The 21,445-nt window shown below is 37.2% G+C and overlaps 1 protein-coding gene across 1 annotated transcript in view; it reads left to right on the forward strand.

Annotated features, from left to right (window-relative positions):
• The window catches only part of LOC136883333 (structural maintenance of chromosomes protein 1A), a 224,974-nt gene that overhangs the window by 14,318 nt on the left and 189,211 nt on the right, over nt 1-21,445 (forward strand). Inside the window, exon 2 of the mRNA XM_067155569.2 lies at nt 7,144-7,264. Within this exon, the coding sequence (XP_067011670.2) occupies nt 7,144-7,264 (121 nt within the window). The remainder of the gene's footprint in view (nt 1-7,143; nt 7,265-21,445) is intronic.

Here is a 21,445-nt window from a genome sequence, read left to right on the forward strand (position 1 = left end):
TCGCACTTACACAGATTCACAAGTAAGTATTTTTTATTTTCCACCTTGTCGATACACTAAATTGCTTAAGGCAACTTATTGGTTACAAGTGGTACATGTTTCATGTATTATAAACATCTTTAGCCACATAACACTGTTTAGATGAAAAATTCATATAATGGCAAAGTATCAATGCTTTAGAGGAAGTGTCCTTAAAATGATGCTATTTCCTATATTTTCCTATATACATTTTTTACATTGGACATTGGCGGGGAGCCGAATTTCCTCTGAAGCAATACATACAGAGCCATGGTACACTGAAAGAATCGTATGCTATAATGGACTCTTGAGCTCAGCTCATTTGAAAATAATACCCACTTGCATTCACTGTCCTTTTCTTACAGGGAGGTTTAAATAATAGATGGATTTATTTGGAGTGTTAAAAAGGTAGTCAAAACATAATTCTAAAGTAGCTAGTTTGTAGATAGGCTATTAGATTACACTGTTAGTTTAATGAATCTTAGTATTATAACTACCGGGCGAGTTGGCCGTGCGGTCAGGGGCACGCGGCCACGAGCTTGCATCCGGGAGATAGTGGGTTCGAATCCCACCGTCAGCAGCCCTGAAGATGGTTTTCCATGGTTTCCCATTTTCACACCAGGCAAATGCTGGGGCTGTACCTTAATTATGGCCACGGCCGCTTCCTTCTAAATCCTAGGCCTTTCGTATTCCATCGTCGCCATAAACCTATCTGTGTTGGTGCGACGTAAAGCAACTAGAAAAGCAAAAACAAAACAAAAAAGCAAAGTATTATAACTTAGTTGACATTTGACAATTAATTAAACTCGACTCTAGTCTGCCCTATCACTATGAGTCATGCTCATGACCACTCAAAAGTACCTGTTTTATATTGGGAGGAACGGCTCGGTATTCTCTCAGGTCGTATGTCACATCGTTGCACAAGACATCAATCATATGTGTACAGTATTTTTTTACTATTTGCTTTACATCGCACTGACACAGATAGGTCTTATGGCGACGATGGGACAGGAAAGGCCTAGGAATGGGAAGGAAGCGGCCGTGGCCAAATTAAGGTACAGCCCCAGCATTTGCCTGGTGTTTTTGCTATTTGCTTCACGTTGCACCGACACAGATAGGTTTTACGGCGACGATGGGACAGGAAAGACCTAGGAATGGGAAGGAAGTAGCCGTAGCCTTAATTAAGGTACAGCCCCAGCATTTGCCTGGTGTGAAAATGGGAAACCACGGAAAACCATCTTCAGGGCTGCCGACAGTGGGGTTCGAACCCACCATTTCCCGGATGCAAGCTCACTGCTGCACGCTCCTAACCGCACGGCCAACTCGCCTGCTTTTGCCTGGTGTGAAAATGGTAAACCACGGAACACCATCTTCAGGGCTGTCGACAGGGGTTCGAACCCAGTATCTCCTGGATGCGAGCTAACAGCTGCGTGCCTCTAACCGCATGGCCAACTCGCCTGGTATATGTGGACAGTAAGAAAACCAGTGGGATACTGTACATCTCGGGTAGCCTGTACAAAATATGACGATTTAAAAAAAATCCTCTGCTGATAGAAAAATACATATTTTCAAAAATGACTGAGCGAGTTGGACGTGCGGTTAGTATTGCGTAGCTATGCGCTTGCATTTGGGGAATGGTGGGTTCGAATCCCACTGTCGGCAGCCGTTAGGATGGTTTTCCGTAGTTTCCCCATTTTTACACCAAGAAATGCTGGGACTGTACCTTAATTAAAGCCATGGCTGCTACCTTCCTAATCCCAGGTCTTTCGCATCCTGCGTCGCCAGAAACATTTGATGTATTAGCATGACTAGCATTTTTTTGTAAGAAAGGAGTTCATAGTATGAAGACCAAATGGCAGCAGTGAGCACTGAATGCTGTCGCTGCTGTCTTACCAGTACATACTACACAGATGCAGTAGGAGCGGTAACTCTTAATGTGCTGTGAATCGGATCACTGTATAGATTCAGTAATATGAACGGAATCAAATGAATCGAATGTCCCATCACCAATACAGAGGTGTAACTCTGCTGTCACATGGCCTCAAAATCTATGAATCCATCCTTGAGAGCAGGATTAGAAAATATGTTGAACCTGTACTTGGAGGAGGAACAACATGGATTTATACCTGATAGATCAACTCTAGACGTCATTTTTGCCACCAGAATACTCTTGTGAGAATTACTGACAGAAACTTTTTAACTGTTTTTCTGGACATTGAGAAAGCATATGACCATGTACCATGCAGTCATACATGAGAATGTTGAGACATAAGAAAGTGCCTGATGACATCATAGCATGAGTATGATGAAACCAAGAGTGTGTCCAGGTCCAGGATGGATGAATTTTTAAAAGCAGTTAAAAGAAAGGATCCAACAACTAATGTTCTGGTTTTTGCTGATGATGTAATGGTATGGGTTGAGACGAAAGGGGAAGTACAAGGTAGACTAGATCTTTGGCATGAAGCTTTTACAACCTTAGGTCTTAAAATCAGGAAAACCAAGACAGTTGGCTTGGTGACGTAGAAATTCTCCAACTGATCATCTAAGAATTGGAGATGAGATGGATATTGTAGACAACTTCCAGTACTTAGGTAGTGTTCTGTCCTCGGACAATACCATACATCAAGAGATTAGCAACAGGATCCAAAAAGCTTCCACATTCTGTTACGCTGCACCTAAAATACTTTGGGACGAAACATTTCCGTTAATTTCCATGATCAGTTTATACCAAATGTATCTGATAGGGCCTACCTATATTGAAGTATGGTCTGAAGCAGCAACACTTACTAGATCAACAAAGAGTCGTCTTCAGGTAACAGAAATGAAGTTCCTCCATTCTTGTCTAAAAAATTGTGGATATCTGACTGCAGCTTTGATTGGAAAGAACCTTGCTGGAGAGCCTCGAAGTAAAGAGATTACAATGGTAAGGTCATATGAAAAGAATGGATCCCCATAGGATTCCTCGAGCATACATTGACCGCAGTGTTCCTGGAAAGAGACCAAGAGGAAGACCTCATATTTGGGAGAAGCAGATTTTCAAGGACCTTGAAATCAGAGATGTAAACTGGCGTTGCATATATGAACAACACCTGTGGCTGGACAGGACAAACTTGGAGGCTCGTACACAACCGCACCCAGCTAGCTGGAGCGAAGAAATGATGATGATGAGTCCCTGGTGCAGGCTGAGAAATTACCTTGGTCTTTTTGGCGTTGATGGTGAGGCCAAAGTGTCTATACGAATCCTTGAAATTGTTGCGGTATCATCAGCATAGTGCATTTCAGTAATTGGTATACACCATATGAAAACAAACTGGGTAGAAAGTAACTGATGATGAAATGGTGTATGGCTTTTAGTGCCGGAAATAGCACTAGACATTGTCAGTAAAGTTCGCTTCTTCTTCTTCTTCGTCTACCTCCTCGTCATGGTCTTCACAATTACTTGCGATTTGCGCTTTGTGGATTGAGCCCAGTTTTACGTTTGTATGCCCTTCCTATTGCCAACCATATGCGAAGTATTCACTATTGCATATTTTTGTGGCAGTTGGTAGTGTGATATGTTGTTTGTAGATGAAGATGTGTATTAAGACAAATATTAACTCCTGGCCAGGCTGAGTGGCTCAGACGGTTGAGGCACTGGCCTTCTGACTCAATATGCCAGGTTCTACCCTGGCTCAGTCTAGTGGAATTTGGAAGTGTTTAGATATGCAAGTCTCATGTTAGTGGTATATCAAGGTGAAGAGCAGGTGTTACTTATAACTAAGAATTATTGACAAATCAGTTTTTATTTAATTTTCTCTCTTTTCAGAAATAAGATTAAAGGACTTTTTTTATTATTTTGCTTTACATCGCACCAACTCGGATAATTCTTATGGTGACAGTGGGTTAGGAAAGGGCTAGGAGTGGGCGACCGTGGCTGTAATTAAGGTACAGCCCCAACATCTGCTGACAGTGGGGTTCGAACCCACTATATCCCAAATGCAGGCTGATAGCTACATGACCCAAACCATGCGGTCAGCTCGCTTGGTGACAGGTTATTTTAGAGATATAAGTTAATGTAATTTGTACTTCTGATTCTTTTAATATACAGTATCAGGTTTGTATTATTATTAATCAGTATTTTTGATTTTCTCCCAATTTTTAAAAATTGGCTAAAATAGCATTTCTTTTGCTAGTGATTGTGCAAAGTGAGGTATAGGCCTAAGCAATTCCTAAATCTCCAGCTATTTCAGTTTTATGTGGTTTACTGTCCGCTTCTTGTATAAATTTTACTCTCTCGTCCAGTGTGTAACTTTTTCCATTCTCCATTACTGAATGACAACGATGTGCAGTAAATTGATATTGATAGAATCAGTTTTTATAACTCAGTATGGCAAATATCAGTTTTCAGCATCATTTTAATGTTTCTAGTTTTTGTAACTTGCTTACTGTTAAAACAGAAGAATATCCTATGTCTGAAACTTATTTCTCATAATCATCCCACTTTAGCTTTATGTCACTTTCCATGACCTTTGCTACACCACCGCACACCTCCAACATCTGCAGTTAACAATGCTGACTCTTAGGTTGTTCGTCTACCGGTGCAACGCAACTGCATTCCGACTAAGAAAAAAAGGTCACATGAGCACTGGACAGGAGTCGTTTCATAGTCAGACTTCTGTTAACTGCACAATTCTCATCCACCTGTGCGACTGTAATGCTCTCGTTGATCAACTCACGAACGACCAACTCACAAATGACTGGCTTGTCAGTTGCATGGCCCGACTCAAGTCGGACGCTAGAGCTATTTTTCATAATTCGCCACTGTATAATTGAATTGTATTTCTCAGATTGTGATGCAGGAGTTGTGTATACAACTTGTAGAAGCAGTGGAAAAGCACCCTTGTTTATTCAACAATGGTTTGCCATAATTCTGCTTCTATTTGAACATTTGTAGTGAAAAATCCTTTTGTTTTATGGTATGTAATGGGTATTTAAATAACAACTTTGGAACTGTTTTATGTTTTCTCTCTTTTTTCAACAACTTCAACCATTTTTAATAATTGTGTAAAATATAATAATTACAATTAATACAACTTACCTCAAAGTAATCCTTCTGTTTGTGTTCTTCCTGATTATTGTGTCAGGTTTTCCAACCATCTCCGTGAACAGTTCCCTGGACATCCTGTAAAATCCTTGGAATTTTTCTTAGTCTTCTTGAAGTTTTCAAGCCAACTCTATTGATTTTCACGAATGAAAGGATGAACCAAAAATTCTGCCTTCTTTGAAGCCTTCTCAAGTACCAGTACGCAATGACAACATTCCGATTACGTAGCGCACAACTTGCCATTCTGGAGCAGACTGACAAACTTTTGATTTGACTGTCACAGGAGAGTTACGTCAGTGGACTAAGAACATGCAACACAACTCTCATACAACTGTCCTAAAGAAATTGGGTTTAAGTTGGGTTGCGTTATGTTGCACTGGTGAACGAAGGGCCTTTTTTAATGTATTGCATTTGAAGACATGCTCGCAAAAACGGTCTAACCCTCACTTTGCTTGAAACGAGAAAATTTAAGTTTTGCAAACGGGACACAAAAAAATATACTGCATTAATTTTACCTGGTGTATTGCACATCAAATCAGAGTATACATTCAGGAAAATCTTTTCATAGCAATTTTAAGTTGTTTTATTGCAGACTAGCGATGCAGTAGCTAAATGACTTAAGGGAAGTTGTATACTCAATATACATGTGTTAGTTTTGTAACATACCTACCTGACTTTGTGATAAATGGAAGGGAAATACAAATAATTCTGGCAATAAATTATAAAATATAGATAAGGAAAGTGTTGTTACAAACAAATAATACATAATATATCAACAAATGCAATAATGAGGTTGGCCTACAGGTACTTAATCCTGTACCTTAACCTAATCATAATCAGGAATATCAAAAAGTGGATCGTCTTCTTCTTCTTGAACGGGACTACATGCATTGGAAGCAAGATTTCTGTAGTATGCATGATACAGAGGGGGTATGTAATCCAACAAGTCTAAAATATCCTTGATTTTGGCTGGAAGTACAGGCCTAGGTCTGTCGTACTTGCATGGTAGGTGTTCAGTACCGAATGATGGTCTACCAGGTACTTTTTTCTGCGATCTACAGAATCGTACTCTTCAATAGAAGAGTATGAGTACTTGAAAAGTAACCTGAATGGATCGTCTTTACTGATTTTACAACATGTAATCTTGCTTAATAATTCCTTTTGCTTCGAATCAGAGGCTGTTCTTTTTGTTATCTTATCCAGTAAAGGCGAAGCAGTGATAAACATGTCACGTGTCATCTTTACCACTGCAAACGGCAAATTCGTTGTTTCAGTCATTGGTTCACCACCACACTACACCACAATGTTAGTGCTAAGCCTGCAATGTTGCGTACACTTATTTAATTTCTGCTCTATAGGGGTTAGCCCATTTTTGCATTCTGACAAAGGCCTTCAGGTTAAACACTCAAATTTTCACCTACTGTATTTCCTCTAAATGATCCCTCCTGATATTAGCGTATGTAGGAATAGTTACTATTCATGTTGCTCAATAGATAGCAGCACCTAACTCACTTTTTTTAATTTTGAGGGTTAGACCGTTTTTGCGAGCATGTCTTCATTTCTAATTCACCTGCATTTCGGTAACAACAGGAAATTCATACATCTGTGGCATTATTTTAACTCGGTCAAATGGGGATCAGTTGTCTTGTAATCTTTCTCTTTTAGTTAAATGCTGCGTGGGCACTTCCTACAACCTTCATTACACTACCTGTCTGCACCCCTCGGACTTTACAAATAAAGTCCTGCCACCAATGCTAACTTTAATGTATCTCATTTCTAACTTGTCTTTGTTTTAACTTTACAAATTAACTGCATTTAACAAACATTAATATGTATAACACTGAATTATGTACTGAATAAGTGGGTTATGTACAAATGTGAGGTTTGCTGGGACCTACAGAAATTTATGTGTAAAACAGAATTACGCAGAACTGAGTTACGCATAAACCAGTCTCAACTGTATGTGGAGATAGGCGGAGGCATATTTATCTATTATCAGCTGATACTTATGTTTTCTATAAATACGTGTTATTTCTTTGCAGGGAAGTCAAATTTTATGGATGCTGTCAGTTTTGTTATGGGAGAGAAGACATCGTGCCTTCGTGTGAAAAGGCTGAGTGATCTGATCCATGGAGCTTCAATCGGTCAGCCTGTATCCCGAAGGTATGTGCGTTTTACAGTCCTGCTATAAGAACGTTTGTCATCCACATGTGAAATGTTGGAATCTTGTACCAAATGGATTGTTGAACAGTGGTCAGTTATGGTTTACTTCTGGTGAAACAAATTGAAGCCTTACGAGGGAACATTGGCAATGGTTAAATCTCTGATCGCGATGAAACTTGGAAAACACATTGAGGTACACGTAAAAAGATGTCAGCATCAATTTTGGGTGCCAACATTCTTTAGGGCGTTAACTAAGGGGCCTAAAAGTTGCGACATTTCAAGTTCCGAGCGAATAGCGATGTATACCTGCTGGCCAATGCTAAGCCGGCACACTGCCTGCCTCCTGCCACACCTCTGCACCTCCTACCCTCCCCCTCCTATAGGTTCTCCGCCACACGTTTCGCTTCTCCCCGTGCCTACCCGTCTGCGTGGCTGTTGAACGGGACCGGCGCTGTACTTTGCTTCTTTTCGTACTATAATCACTAGAAAGACGGAGGGGTCTCAATTTTGACCCTTTTATGAATTCAACACTCTGCTGGTGCCATAATTTATCTTAGATTTCGTTCAGACTGTATGACCTTTCATCACTTAGTCTTTATTTGCTGTCATTAAAATTTGGACGCCCCAGCCCTAACAACTTGGCCCCTATAATTCAATTACCCTAGAGCATACCTGCCAACTTTCCCGATTTAGGTGGGAGACTCCCGATTTTCGACAGTTTTTCCCGCCTCCCGATTATGCTATTATTTCTCCCAATTTTAGCTTATTTTTTGGTGAACTTCAGACGTTTTCAAATCCCGCTGTTTCAGTTTTTTTTTTACCCCAGTGGCCGGAAGTCCTTCGCTCATTGGCCGCTTTCAAACGAAATATCGACTTTTATTAGTGCGCGAATGTGCGATGTTTATTGAAACCTGTATATCGCGACGCGTATATCGATTGTCAATTTCTCATTCTCGCGTGCTATTTTCGTGTTCGTTCACATCAGTCTAGACGATTCTAGAGACTAGTCATTATATACGGAGTCTCTTTTAGTAATTTAGTGACAGAATTTCAGTGATAACGACTAGTGACTTTTCTAGAGATTTTAGGAGCCATTTGGAAAAAATTCTGACTAATTTTATCTCAATATAAATAGAGAGTTTTGTCTGCACATTGCTCAGAATTAAAAAAGAATATCTCCGTACCGGCCGTGACCGCAGTAACAAGGGGAAATGCAAGTTTTAATTTTCCGTAATTTCTGTCTGTATGCATGTATGTATGTACATATGTACGCCCACCACGAGAAAACGGCCGAAGAGAATTTAATGAAAATCGGTATATAAAGTCGGGGAATAGGTTGCTACAATCTAGGCCATAAATAATTTTATTCACGCAGAGTGAAATGGTAGTTTAGGGGAAGGCCTAAGATGTAATTCTCAAATATTTATATTTTTTTATTGGCACTGTTGATAAATACTATATAACTAAAGTTATATATTATTGCATTTCGTATCGTTTGTCTTATACATTTTTACCGTACCAGCTATGATAAGAGATATTCATGAATTTGGATTTTTGTTGCTAAGCCCATATAAGCGCCGAGGTACGAGAAAATGGGAGAACAGAATTTAATGAAAATCGGTATGTTATGTCGGGGAATAAGGAACTACAGTCTATGCTATACATAATTTTATTCACCCTGTTCGAAATGGTAGTCTAGGGGAAGGTGCCAGAAATTTAATTTTTGATTTCCATCTTAGTCTATCGAAAATTACTACGTAACTAAGTAATAGAGAATACAATTTCCGATTATTTATGTCTTATTCAGTTTTAGTGTACCGACTAAAATGAAATTAAATTGTGAAAATGATTATAAGAATGGAGAAAAAAGTCATGAAGGAACGATCGCTGGAATAATAACGCAAGAGGGAGTCATGAAAGAAAGGAGGACTCACTTTACATTAGATGCTCTAATATCACAGAGTCAGAAGAAAACTAAATGTGAAGGCCTGCAGTATAGAAGGCTCATAAAATTGATCAACAATAACATTACATTGGCCATTGTTTGATGTGATGTGCTTTGTGTATTCTTCTGCCATTATCTCCGATAGATGGGATTACTGCTGGGTACTGTTATTGAGTATAACAGCCTGCCTGAATATTTGCGGAAAGTAACAGGGATTGCAAGTGATAAAAATCATTGCTATCCGTATTGAAGATACTGAATGTAGGATGCTAAAAGGTTAGTTTTTTCCACCTATTCAATACATATAAATTTTATAAATTAGGAATTTATTATTGATTCCACTTGAGACATGTTTCGCCCTTCATTGAGGGCATCATCAGTCAAAATATCACCTCAAGGTAATTTTAGGCATTGGTGCCGACTTTTCATCTATAAACCTATATGTTCAACCATCACTTTTGCACAACTATTTCCTATACTTAATTTTTGTAATTGTATTAATTTGTACATGTCAACTACTAACCAGTTACCTGATTTTTTACCTTGAGGTGATATTTTGACTGATGATGCCCTCAATGAAGGGCGAAACATGTCTCAAGTGGAATCAATAATAAATTCCTAATTTATAAAATTTATATGTATTGAATAGGTGGAAAAAACTAACCTTTTAGCATCCTACATTAAGTAACAGGGAAGTTAGATCTCGCTCTTCTTTAGCATGCTATTCCTCTGGTTCATAAATTTTCTGATACTACTGGTATGTAACACACTGGATCAGCATAGTATTGCAGCTATTCAATCCCTACTCTGGGGCAGTGATTGGAATGAGCAGTGTGCACACTTAAACGGAATAATTACACAGGAGTGTTCACGGCTGTCTGCGTCCTGGTCATTCTAGCTCTGGAACTTTGAACTGTTAGATCGACACCGTGTTATTTTCGTTAAAAGTAAGAAAATGTGCTGTTTTTCATTTTTTTGAATATTTCATATGACAGCGTTGCTTTTAATCGCAACATTCGTACTGACATCACTGTAATGACCTATGTTGACACTTCAGTTGGGAAAACTGTAAGGACAGTCTTTCTGAGAATTCCGTAGCAAAGCACGAGTACATCAGCTAGTTATTTGATACAGATAGTATTGCGCTTCGCATAATCGCACGGAAGCTTGATGCATTATATTAATCTATGCCAGGGCCATCCAAACAGCGCTCCCCGAGCGCTAGCGCTCTGGCCGCGCTCCAAGCCAGTGCTCCGAGCGCTTTGGGTAAGGTAGTGGTGGGAGAAGCTTGGCTGGCTGATCGAGCGGTCTGCCCGTCGCGCCGAAGAGAGCAGTCGATCTATCAGTCGTAGTCTAGTCTACAGTGACTCTATACATATAGTGTAGTGTCACTGTAGTCTAGTCCTATGCGCTTTGTTAACAGCGTGTAACTAAATCAGTTTCGCAGTTGTCATGGCTGAACATCATAAAAAAGAGTGGTGAAGCAGCAGCCTTCAAAGCAGAATGGGAAATTTCATTTTTCTGTACAGCTTATAAAGGGCATGCCAAATTTTTAGTGTGCCACCGAGATTTAATGTGTTTTAAAGAAGCACAATTCGGAACGGCACTACAGTGCCAACCACAGGGATGATTACGGTGATTTGACAGACGCCAGTTGCCAATCGAAGTTGGAAGAATTGAAAGAAAATTTCAAGCAGCACTGTTCTGTAAATATTGTTTTAATTTTTAAATGCTCGTTTACAAACGGGAATGAAGAAATGATTGAATTATCTGAAAAATACTAAAATTTTGACTTGCCGTATTTTTGTCTGACAGATGATTGAGGAGAGAGAGGTTGGTGGACCCATTTTACGAACAAGCTACAAATGTTCGCCGCGAATTGCCAAAGCTGGGAAACCCTTCACGGAAGGAAATGTAATCAAGGAGTGCCTAATGGATGCGGCGGCATGTATTTGTCCTATGGAGCTAGTTGAGAAATTTGATAAAATCTCTCTTTCTCCACAAACTGTGGCTCGCAGAATAGACGACATGTCCGTTGATATGGAACAGCAATTAATGGAGAAGGCAGCAAATTTTGTATCATTTTCCATCGCCCTCGACGAATCAACCGACATTGTGGACAAAGCTCAGCTCCTTATTTTCATTTGAGGGGTGGATGACGATCTTCGGGTTACCGAGGATTTCCTAGACTTAGTAGCTCTCAAAGACACCACTATCGGTTTCGATATTTTCCAAGCAGTGGAGGGTGTTTTTGAGTCAATGGGATTAAAATGGGAGCGGTTGACGAGTGTAACGATGGATGGAGCTCCTGCTTTACGTGGTCTACTCACGGGGTTCCTCAGCTATGTAAAATTAAACATGGCTGAGAGCAGTAGTACCCTAATGGCGGCGATCCAGTGCTTTATACACCAGGAGGCAATCTGTGCAAAAGTCGCCAAGCTTAAAGACATGATGGGAACAGTTGTGCGAATGGTAAATTTTCTTCGGTCCCATCAACTCATGCACCTCCATTTCAAAGAGTACTGCACGAGTTGGCCGTGCGGTTAGGGGCGCGCAGCTGTGAGCTGGCAATCGCGAGACAATGGGTTCGAACCCCACTGTCGGCAGCCCTGAAGATGGTTTTTAGTGGTTTCCCGTTTTCACACCAGGCAAATGCTGGGGTTGTACCTTAATTAAGGCCACGGCCGCTTCCATCCCATTCCTGGGCCTTTCTTGTCCCATCGTCGCCATAAGACCTATCTGTGTCGGTGCGACGTAAAGCAAGTAACAAAAGAAAAAATCAGAGTTCTTGGGTGACATCGAAGCGGAGTATCCGGATATCCCGTACCATGCAGAATAAAGATGGTTGAGCAACGTGAAGTGCTTCATCGAGTTTTTGCTTGCGGAATGCAATAGATACCTTTTATGACATGAAAGGGTGGCCCGAAGTTCTTTTGTGTGATCCTAAGTGGGTGGCGGACTTGGCCCCTTTAAGTGACTTTACTGCCCATCTGAATACTTTGAACACTTCGCTTCAGGGCGACAAGCACATTATCTCCGATTTGGTGGAAAAAATTCAAGCGTTCGAAAGAAAATTGATTTTGTGGGAAAACCAGTTGCGTGCAAGGAACACAGGACATTTTCCATTGCTTGAAACAGTGAAATACGGTGTCGACTTTGAGTATTTGCAGGTAATTAACCAATTACAAAAAGAGTTTGAAAAGAGATTTTCAGAATACTGAACTCCAAGCGGTGTTAGATGTATTTGTTCGACCATTTTCTCTTAGTGCAGACAGTGCTCCACAGCTATTTCAATTAGAGTTGCGTAAACTGCAGTGCAATGTTCGTCTTAAAGACCACTTTGTAATGTCACGAAGTTTAAAAGAATTTTTCAGCGGCTTTCCGCAAGAAGAATACCCCTTTTTGTATAAACATGCATGTAAAGTTCTGTCAATGTTCGGCTCAACGTGCATTTTTGAGTGTTCCTTTCGGTTCTTAAGTTTACCAAAAGTGAACATCGTGCAACGATAAGCGATAGAAAGTTGCGCAGTTGTTTAAGAATAGCTGTGTCCAGAAATATTGTAGGCCTACTCAATTTTGAGATGATTGTTTGCTCCAAAAGTAAAAGCTCGTGAAAACGACTGACCAAAAGTCACTCAATGTCTGTACTGTCTGTTCATATCTGTAAAACGTTGTTGAATTTTCCTCTCAGATATGTTCAAATTTCAGTTTTGAATAAATCACATTACTGTATTCTTTACTTAGCACTTGATTTCGTTTCTTGCATATTCCATACATCGGAGTACCTCTCGATTTGTAGATGCGGTATATTTTTACGGCAAAATAGCCCTATGAATATGATGTCAACAAACCCACAAAAGCCGTCGGACGCAAGACTGTACGTACCGGTATGTATCTGGTCAGCGCGGTCCGAACATCGTCTGTCTCAGGTCTCCTCGCTGCCACACTGTAGTGGTGGTGGTGGTAGGGGAAGGAGCGCTAGTCTGACTGCCCTGGCTGGATGGCCCTGATCTGTGCATTTGCTAAGTAATGGCATCTAAGTGCATGACTGATTCACACGTGTGGAGCATGAATTCATGCTATTTTTGGAAATATTATCAGAGACCGATCATCTCACTCACATACTTCCTGTGAGGGAATAAAGATGTGTAATTATTAGCATTGTAGCTTTGTATAGCAACAGTCGGGCTTTGAGACAATAAGTGTTATAAATATATCATAGTGCTGTACTGTGCTAGACGTAGAATAAGCAGTTTTGACCAATAATGTATCTCCTGATTTTTCCTGATTTTCATATCTAAATCTCCTGATTTTTTGTTTTGTAAAGTTGGCAGGTATGCCCTAGAGGTACGGAAGGGTCAGTTTTAACCCATATTATATTTTACAAGAACTAGCATTGTATTTCCATAACTTTGCTTCTAATTTGTTTCCTATGCGGGATGCAGACTGTTAGCTTTTTCCCCCACTATTTAGTATTAAAAACTTCATTTTTTGTCCATATTGACTCAAGATTTTACAATGCTTAGTAAAGCTAAAGGTTCCACCTATTCAATACGTTATCGTAATGGTCTATTTAGAACATCACATATTTATTTAACTTATCATAAAATACATCTTTGGTACCGGTTTCGGCAATCCACTATGCCATCATCAGCCATTGAGTTTTTTATAGCAAGGAACATTCAAAGATTTAAAAATATGCAATAGCAAGTCCTATTCTTACATGAAAAACATTAAAAATATAGCTAAATAGCATAGGCCCATTGTACTATACAAATTAACATGTCTTTTTTGAAAAATACAATATTATTTAGTGCATCTAAAATTATTTTATATATAATTGGCAAAGTCTATGATTTGGTATACCTTATGTACAATAGAATCATGTAAAATTGATAAAAGAATCTACTTTTTGCCATTTAACCAGTTTTTAAAACAACAAGTCCTATTTTACATGGAAAATATTAAAACTTGGCTAGTTAGTATTAACCCTTTTTTTATGTTATACAAGTAACATGTTTTGTGCGTCTAGAATTGTTTTTTAGGTGCTTAAAAAGACTATGGTTTGATATAGTTGATACACAGGAAATTTGATGTTTCTATAAAAACCTCTGTCATTTTTAACACAGTTTCTTAGTTCCTCATAATATGCGACTTATACTGTTTTTAGATAATAAATACAGGTTCTTCTTCCTTAAAACTTATTGAAACAACAGTCGGTTTGACTATGTAAGTCCTGATGTGTTTTTTCTTGTTTGAGTATTGCTTCTAGTATTTTCCAATGTAAATAACTGTGTGGCTGAGGCCGAAACTATGGTTAAGATCTTGAATATTATTTTATGTGCCAGATGGAAATGGGCCGTAAATAGTGTTAAACTCGAATCAGTACGGACCTAAAAAGGAAATAGTGAAATGAGTATGAGTTATTGAGAACGATACGCGGTACTATAGAAATGAAGATATGAAACTCACCTCAGGTTGAATGTAACAGCGTGCAGAGAGAGTGAGGAACAACTGCTGAATGTCTAACGCCAACCAGCCGGCTCAGCTGTAAGGCGGGGCGTATTATGTAGGGGAAGGGGACGCAAGAGAGGTTGCGTTCGCATGTGCCTGTGTGTCAGGGGGGCGTGGACTTTGCCGGGGATAGTAGGCTAGCGCGCTACGTAATATTTTATATACGGATTGATTTTTAGGAATTTTTAAACTGTTAATTAATGAAATGAGCATGTCAAATAAAATTGTAGGTTTTTCCGAAATATCATTTAGATTGTAATTGGGATTATAATATTGATCTAAAGTAATGTAACATTGCTCTGTTAGGTCTAGGAGTGGGCCTTTATTTATTGTTTCGATGATGTCCAAGTCCTTGTTGATACCGTAAAAATTGTGTTTGTATTCCTGTATGTGCTGACCTATTGCCGAAAATTTTCTATATTTTATGGCATTGACATGTTCATTGTATCTGATATTAAATGATCTCCCAGTCTGTCCAAGGTAAACACTGGTACAGTCGTTGCAATGAAACCTATATACACCTGATCTATCGAATGGGTTTTTTATATTAACCGATTTTGAGTTGTAAAAAATATCTAAATTTCTATTATTGGTTTTGAAGGCAATATTGACATTTCTTTTTTAAAAAATATTGGTTAAACGGAAAATGTCAGAGTTAAAAGTAAAAGTAGCATATGTTTTTGTTTTGGGTGTTTCTTTTTGTAATTTAGTATTGGGTTGATGTTTAAATTTATTTATTATGCGTTCTATAAAACATTTGTTGAAGCCATTATAAGATGCAATTTTGCGTATAGTGTTGAGTTCTTTTTTACGTTCTATATCGGACATGGGTACATTAAATGCTCTCTGTATTAAATTATTGTATGTAGCTCTTTTATGACTAGGAGGATGTTCAGAATCGTGTTTGATGGTCGTGGCTGTATGTGTCGGTTTTCTGTATATTTTGTATTCAAAAGAGGATGGGCGCCTGGTAATAGTTAGATCTAAAAAATTTAGGGTTTTATTGCTCTCAGATTCTATTGTGAATTGTATATCATTATCAATGTTGTTGAGATGTATTAAGGTGGAAGGGGCGTCGGTAGTGCGTTGATCCATTATTATAAATGTATCATCTATAAATCTGGCCCAGAAGGCTATATTATTGAATGTCTTATTATTTATGATTTTAGTGTGTTCCAGAAAATCTATATAAATGTTAGCTAAGATACCTGATGCCGGCGAACCCATTGCTAGTCCGTCCTGTTTATAAATTACTTTGTTGAAAATGAAATAATTATTATTAGTTAGGAACTTCAAGATTAGTATGAAATCATCTATTTCAAGTTGACTAAGTTTGCTGTGAGTGCGCAAATTTTTTAGAACGATTGGTATAACTTTTTCAGGTTTGATGTTGGCGTACATATTGGTGATATCGAATGAATGCATGGTATGATGTGCCTGTAATTTGAAATTTTCTAGTTGCTTAATTAGCTCTGAAGTATTTCTTATTGATTTCTTAGCTTGAAATGTATAATGCTTGCTTAAAAATTGTTGTATAAACTGAGCTGTTTTGTACAGAGGGCTAGGTCTGAAGTTTATTATGGGGCGTATAGGAACACCATTTTTGTGTATTTTAGGTTGTGCTTTTACTGTTGGTAGACTGGGGTTCATATTAATTAATTTGTTCTTTTCGCTGTCAGTAAAGAGGCATGTTGTATTTTTAAGAATTTGTTTAAGTTGTCTTTGAATAGATTGCGTTGGATCTTTATCTATGATTGTGAAGGTTTTGTCTGTAAAGAAATTCTGTGTTTTTGTAATGTAATCTGTTTGGTCTAAAACAACAGTGGCGTTACCTTTATCTGCTTTTGTGATGACAACATTTGAATTTTTTATTTTGTTTTTAAGTTGACAGATCTTTTTTCTATTTTCAAGCTGGGTTGTGTTAAAATCTATAGCTGGTGTGCTAAAGATGTTTTTAATTTGTTTTTTAGCTTCATACCTGACTTCGTTTTGAATGTCTGTAGGCATTTTACTGATGGCTGCTTCTGTTTCAATAATTAGTTGTTTAGCCTTATTGGCGATGTTGTAATTAGGCCAATTATGTTTAGGTCCTTTGGAGAGCATTATTATTTCTTCTTGGTCGAAGTTAACTTTTGATAGGTTCACAAATGGCTGATGAAATTGGGCTAGATTTTGAGGTAGACTTTGAGTTTGTATATTATGTAAGGATGTGTTTCTAGATGGCGCTTTGTTCGAGTTGGTTTCATTGAGAAGAGTCTGGAACTTTCTATCTAGCGTGTTTTCTTTTTGGGAAAGTATTTTATTTAATGCATTTTGTACTGTATTTTGGAAAATATTCCACTGTACAGCTGGTAATAATTTAGTTACTTCGAGATGAGTTTCATATAATCGGTTATTTAAAAAGGATTTTTTCTTGTGTAGAAATTTCAATTCGTTTTGAAGCCAAAGTTTATTGGTTTTTTCCTGTACCTTTCTTTGATGTGTTGAAACATACTTCCTGTTCTTTAGAAATTTTGGAGTTAATTTGTTTGCAATACACTTTTTAATAAAGTTAATATCCTTGCTCAATTTCCCTATTTTAATACGTAAGCTCTTATAAAGATAGGCTTTTCGTTTTGCTTGGTAGGCAGACTTATTTAGTATTAAAAACTTCATTTTTTGTCCGTATTGACTCAAGATTTTACAATGCTTAGTAAAGCTAAAGGTTCCACCTATTCAATACGTTATCGTAATGGTCTATTTAGAACATCACATATTTATTTAACTTATCATAAAATACATCTTTGGTACCGGTTTCGGCAATCCACTATGCCATCATCAGCCATTGAGTTTTTTATAGCAAGGAACATTCAAAGATTTAAAAACATGCAATAGCAAGTCCTATTCTTACATGAAAAACATTAAAAATATAGCTAAATAGCATAGGCCCATTGTACTATACAAATTAACATGTCTTTTTTGAAAAATACAATATTATTTAGTGCATCTAAAATTATTTTATATATAATTGGCAAAGTCTATGATTTGGTATACCTTATGTACAATAGAATCATGTAAAATTGATAAAAGAATCTACTTTTTGCCATTTAACCAGTTTTTAAAACAACAAGTCCTATTTTACATGGAAAATATTAAAACTTGGCTAGTTAGTATTAACCCTTTTTTTATGTTATACAAGTAACATGTTTTGTGCGTCTAGAATTGTTTTTTAGGTGCTTAAAAAGACTATGGTTTGATATAGTTGATACACAGGAAATTTGATGTTTCTATAAAAACCTCTGTCATTTTTAACACAGTTTCTTAGTTCCTCATAATATGCGACTTATACTGTTTTTAGATAATAAATACAGGTTCTTCTTCCTTAAAACTTATTGAAACAACAGTCGGTTTGACTATGTAAGTCCTGATGTGTTTTTTCTTGTTTGAGTATTGCTTCTAGTATTTTCCAATGTAAATAACTGTGTGGCTGAGGCCGAAACTATGGTTAAGATCTTGAATATTATTTTATGTGCCAGATGGAAATGGGCCGTAAATAGTGTTAATCTCGAATCAGTACGGACCTAAAAAGGAAATAGTGAAATGAGTATGAGTTATTGAGAACGATACGCGGTACTATAGAAATGAAGATATGAAACTCACCTCAGGTTGAATGTAACAGCGTGCAGAGAGAGTGAGGAACAACTGCTGAATGTCTAACGCCAACCAGCCGGGTCAGCTGTAAGGCGGAGCGTATTATGTAGGGGAAGGGGACGCAAGAGAGGTTGCGTTCGCGTGTGCCTGTGTGTCAGGGGGGCGTGGACTTTGCCGGGGATAGTAGGCTAGCGCGCTACGTAATATTTTATATACGGATTGATTTTTAGGAATTTTTAAACTGTTAATTAATGAAATGAGCATGTCAAATAAAATTGTAGGTTTTTCCGAAATATCATTTAGATTGTAATTGGGATTATAATATTCAGCAGTTGTTCCTCACTCTCTCTGCATGCTGTTACATTCAACCTGAGGTGAGTTTCATATCTTCATTTCTATAGTACCGCGTATCGTTCTCAATAACTCATACTCATTTCACTATTTCCTTTTTAGGTCCGTACTGATTCGAGATTAACACTATTTACGGCCCATTTCCATCTGGCACATAAAATAATATTCAAGATCTTAACCATAGTTTCGGCCTCAGCCACACAGTTATTTACATTGGAAAATACTAGAAGCAATACTCAAACAAGAAAAAACACATCAGGACTTACATAGTCAAACCGACTGTTGTTTCAATAAGTTTTAAGGAAGAAGAACCTGTATTTATTATCTAAAAACAGTATAAGTCGCATATTATGAGGAACTAAGAAACTGTGTTAAAAATGACAGAGGTTTTTATAGAAACATCAAATTTCCTGTGTATCAACTATATCAAACCATAGTCTTTTTAAGCACCTAAAAAACAATTCTAGACGCACAAAACATGTTACTTGTATAACATAAAAAAAGGGTTAATACTAACTAGCCAAGTTTTAATATTTTCCATGTAAAATAGGACTTGTTGTTTTAAAAACTGGTTAAATGGCAAAAAGTAGATTCTTTTATCAATTTTACATGATTCTATTGTACATAAGGTATACCAAATCATAGACTTTGCCAATTATATATAAAATAATTTTAGATGCACTAAATAATATTGTATTTTTCAAAAAAGACATGTTAATTTGTATAGTACAATGGGCCTATGCTATTTAGCTATATTTTTAATGTTTTTCATGTAAGAATAGGACTTGCTATTGCATATTTTTAAATCTTTGAATGTTCCTTGCTATAAAAAACTCAATGGCTGATGATGGCATAGTGGATTGCCGAAACCGGTACCAAAGATGTATTTTATGATAAGTTAAATAAATATGTGATGTTCTAAATAGACCATTACGATAACTTATTGAATAGGTGGAACCTTTAGCTTTACTAAGCATTGTAAAATCTTGAGTCAATACGGACAAAAAATGAAGTTTTTAATACTAAATAAGTCTGCCTACCAAGCAAAACGAAAAGCCTATCTTTATAAGAGCTTATGTATTAAAATAGGGAAATTGAGCAAGGATATTAACTTTATTAAAAAGTGTATTGCAAACAAATTAACTCCAAAATTTCTAAAGAACAGGAAGTATGTTTCAACACATCAAAGAAAGGTACAGGAAAAAACCAATAAACTTTGGCTTCAAAACGAATTGAAATTTCTACACAAGAAAAAATCCTTTTTAAATAACCGATTATATGAAACTCATCTCGAAGTAACTAAATTATTACCAGCTGTACAGTGGAATATTTTCCAAAATACAGTACAAAATGCATTAAATAAAATACTTTCCCAAAAAGAAAACACGCTAGATAGAAAGTTCCAGACTCTTCTCAATGAAACCAACTCGAACAAAGCACCATCTAGAAACACATCCTTACATAATATACAAACTCAAAGTCTACCTCAAAATCTAGCCCAATTTCATCAGCCATTTGTGAACCTATCAAAAGTTAACTTCGACCAAGAAGAAATAATAATGCTCTCCAAAGGACCTAAACATAATTGGCCTAATTACAACATCGCCAATAAGGCTAAACAACTAATTATTGAAACAGAAGCAGCCATCAGTAAAATGCCTACAGACATTCAAAACGAAGTCAGGTATGAAGCTAAAAAACAAATTAAAAACATCTTTAGCACACCAGCTATAGATTTTAACACAACCCAGCTTGAAAATAGAAAAAAGATCTGTCAACTTAAAAACAAAATAAAAAATTCAAATGTTGTCATCACAAAAGCAGATAAAGGTAACGCCACTGTTGTTTTAGACCAAACAGATTACATTACAAAAACACAGAATTTCTTTACAGACAAAACCTTCACAATCATAGATAAAGATCCAACGCAATCTATTCAAAGACAACTTAAACAAATTCTTAAAAATACAACATGCCTCTTTACTGACAGCGAAAAGAACAAATTAATTAATATGAACCCCAGTCTACCAACAGTAAAAGCACAACCTAAAATACACAAAAATGGTGTTCCTATACGCCCCATAATAAACTTCAGACCTAGCCCTCTGTACAAAACAGCTCAGTTTATACAACAATTTTTAAGCAAGCATTATACATTTCAAGCTAAGAAATCAATAAGAAATACTTCAGAGCTAATTAAGCAACTAGAAAATTTCAAATTACAGGCACATCATACCATGCATTCATTCGATATCACCAATATGTACGCCAACATCAAACCTGAAAAAGTTATACCAATCGTTCTAAAAAATTTGCGCACTCACAGCAAACTTAGTCAACTTGAAATAGATGATTTCATACTAATCTTGAAGTTCCTAACTAATAATAATTATTTCATTTTCAACAAAGTAATTTATCCTCCTCAGTCCTGGTGTCCAGTCGGCTGGACAGTTTTTAAAAACATATATCACACTTCCTGCTACTTGAATTCTCCTTGTAGCCATATATAGGTATTCCATGACTTCCCCTGTTAATGGGAAAAAAACATTTCAACTTAATTTTGGTTTCAACAGTTGCCACCCCTGTCGAAATCAACATGGCTACAGCAGAGAGGATGGTGAAGGCGGGTAAGTACATAAACATGCACATTAGACAATTATTTATTATTATTTGAATTACTTATGTAGTTAAATATCATTCTTAAGACCTCTAGCTACACTTTCATGTATTTTGAAATTTGA

The sequence above is a fragment of the Anabrus simplex genome, chromosome 11, assembly GCF_040414725.1.
Source record: "Anabrus simplex isolate iqAnaSimp1 chromosome 11, ASM4041472v1, whole genome shotgun sequence".
NCBI classification, from domain to species: Eukaryota; Metazoa; Arthropoda; class Insecta; order Orthoptera; family Tettigoniidae; genus Anabrus; species Anabrus simplex.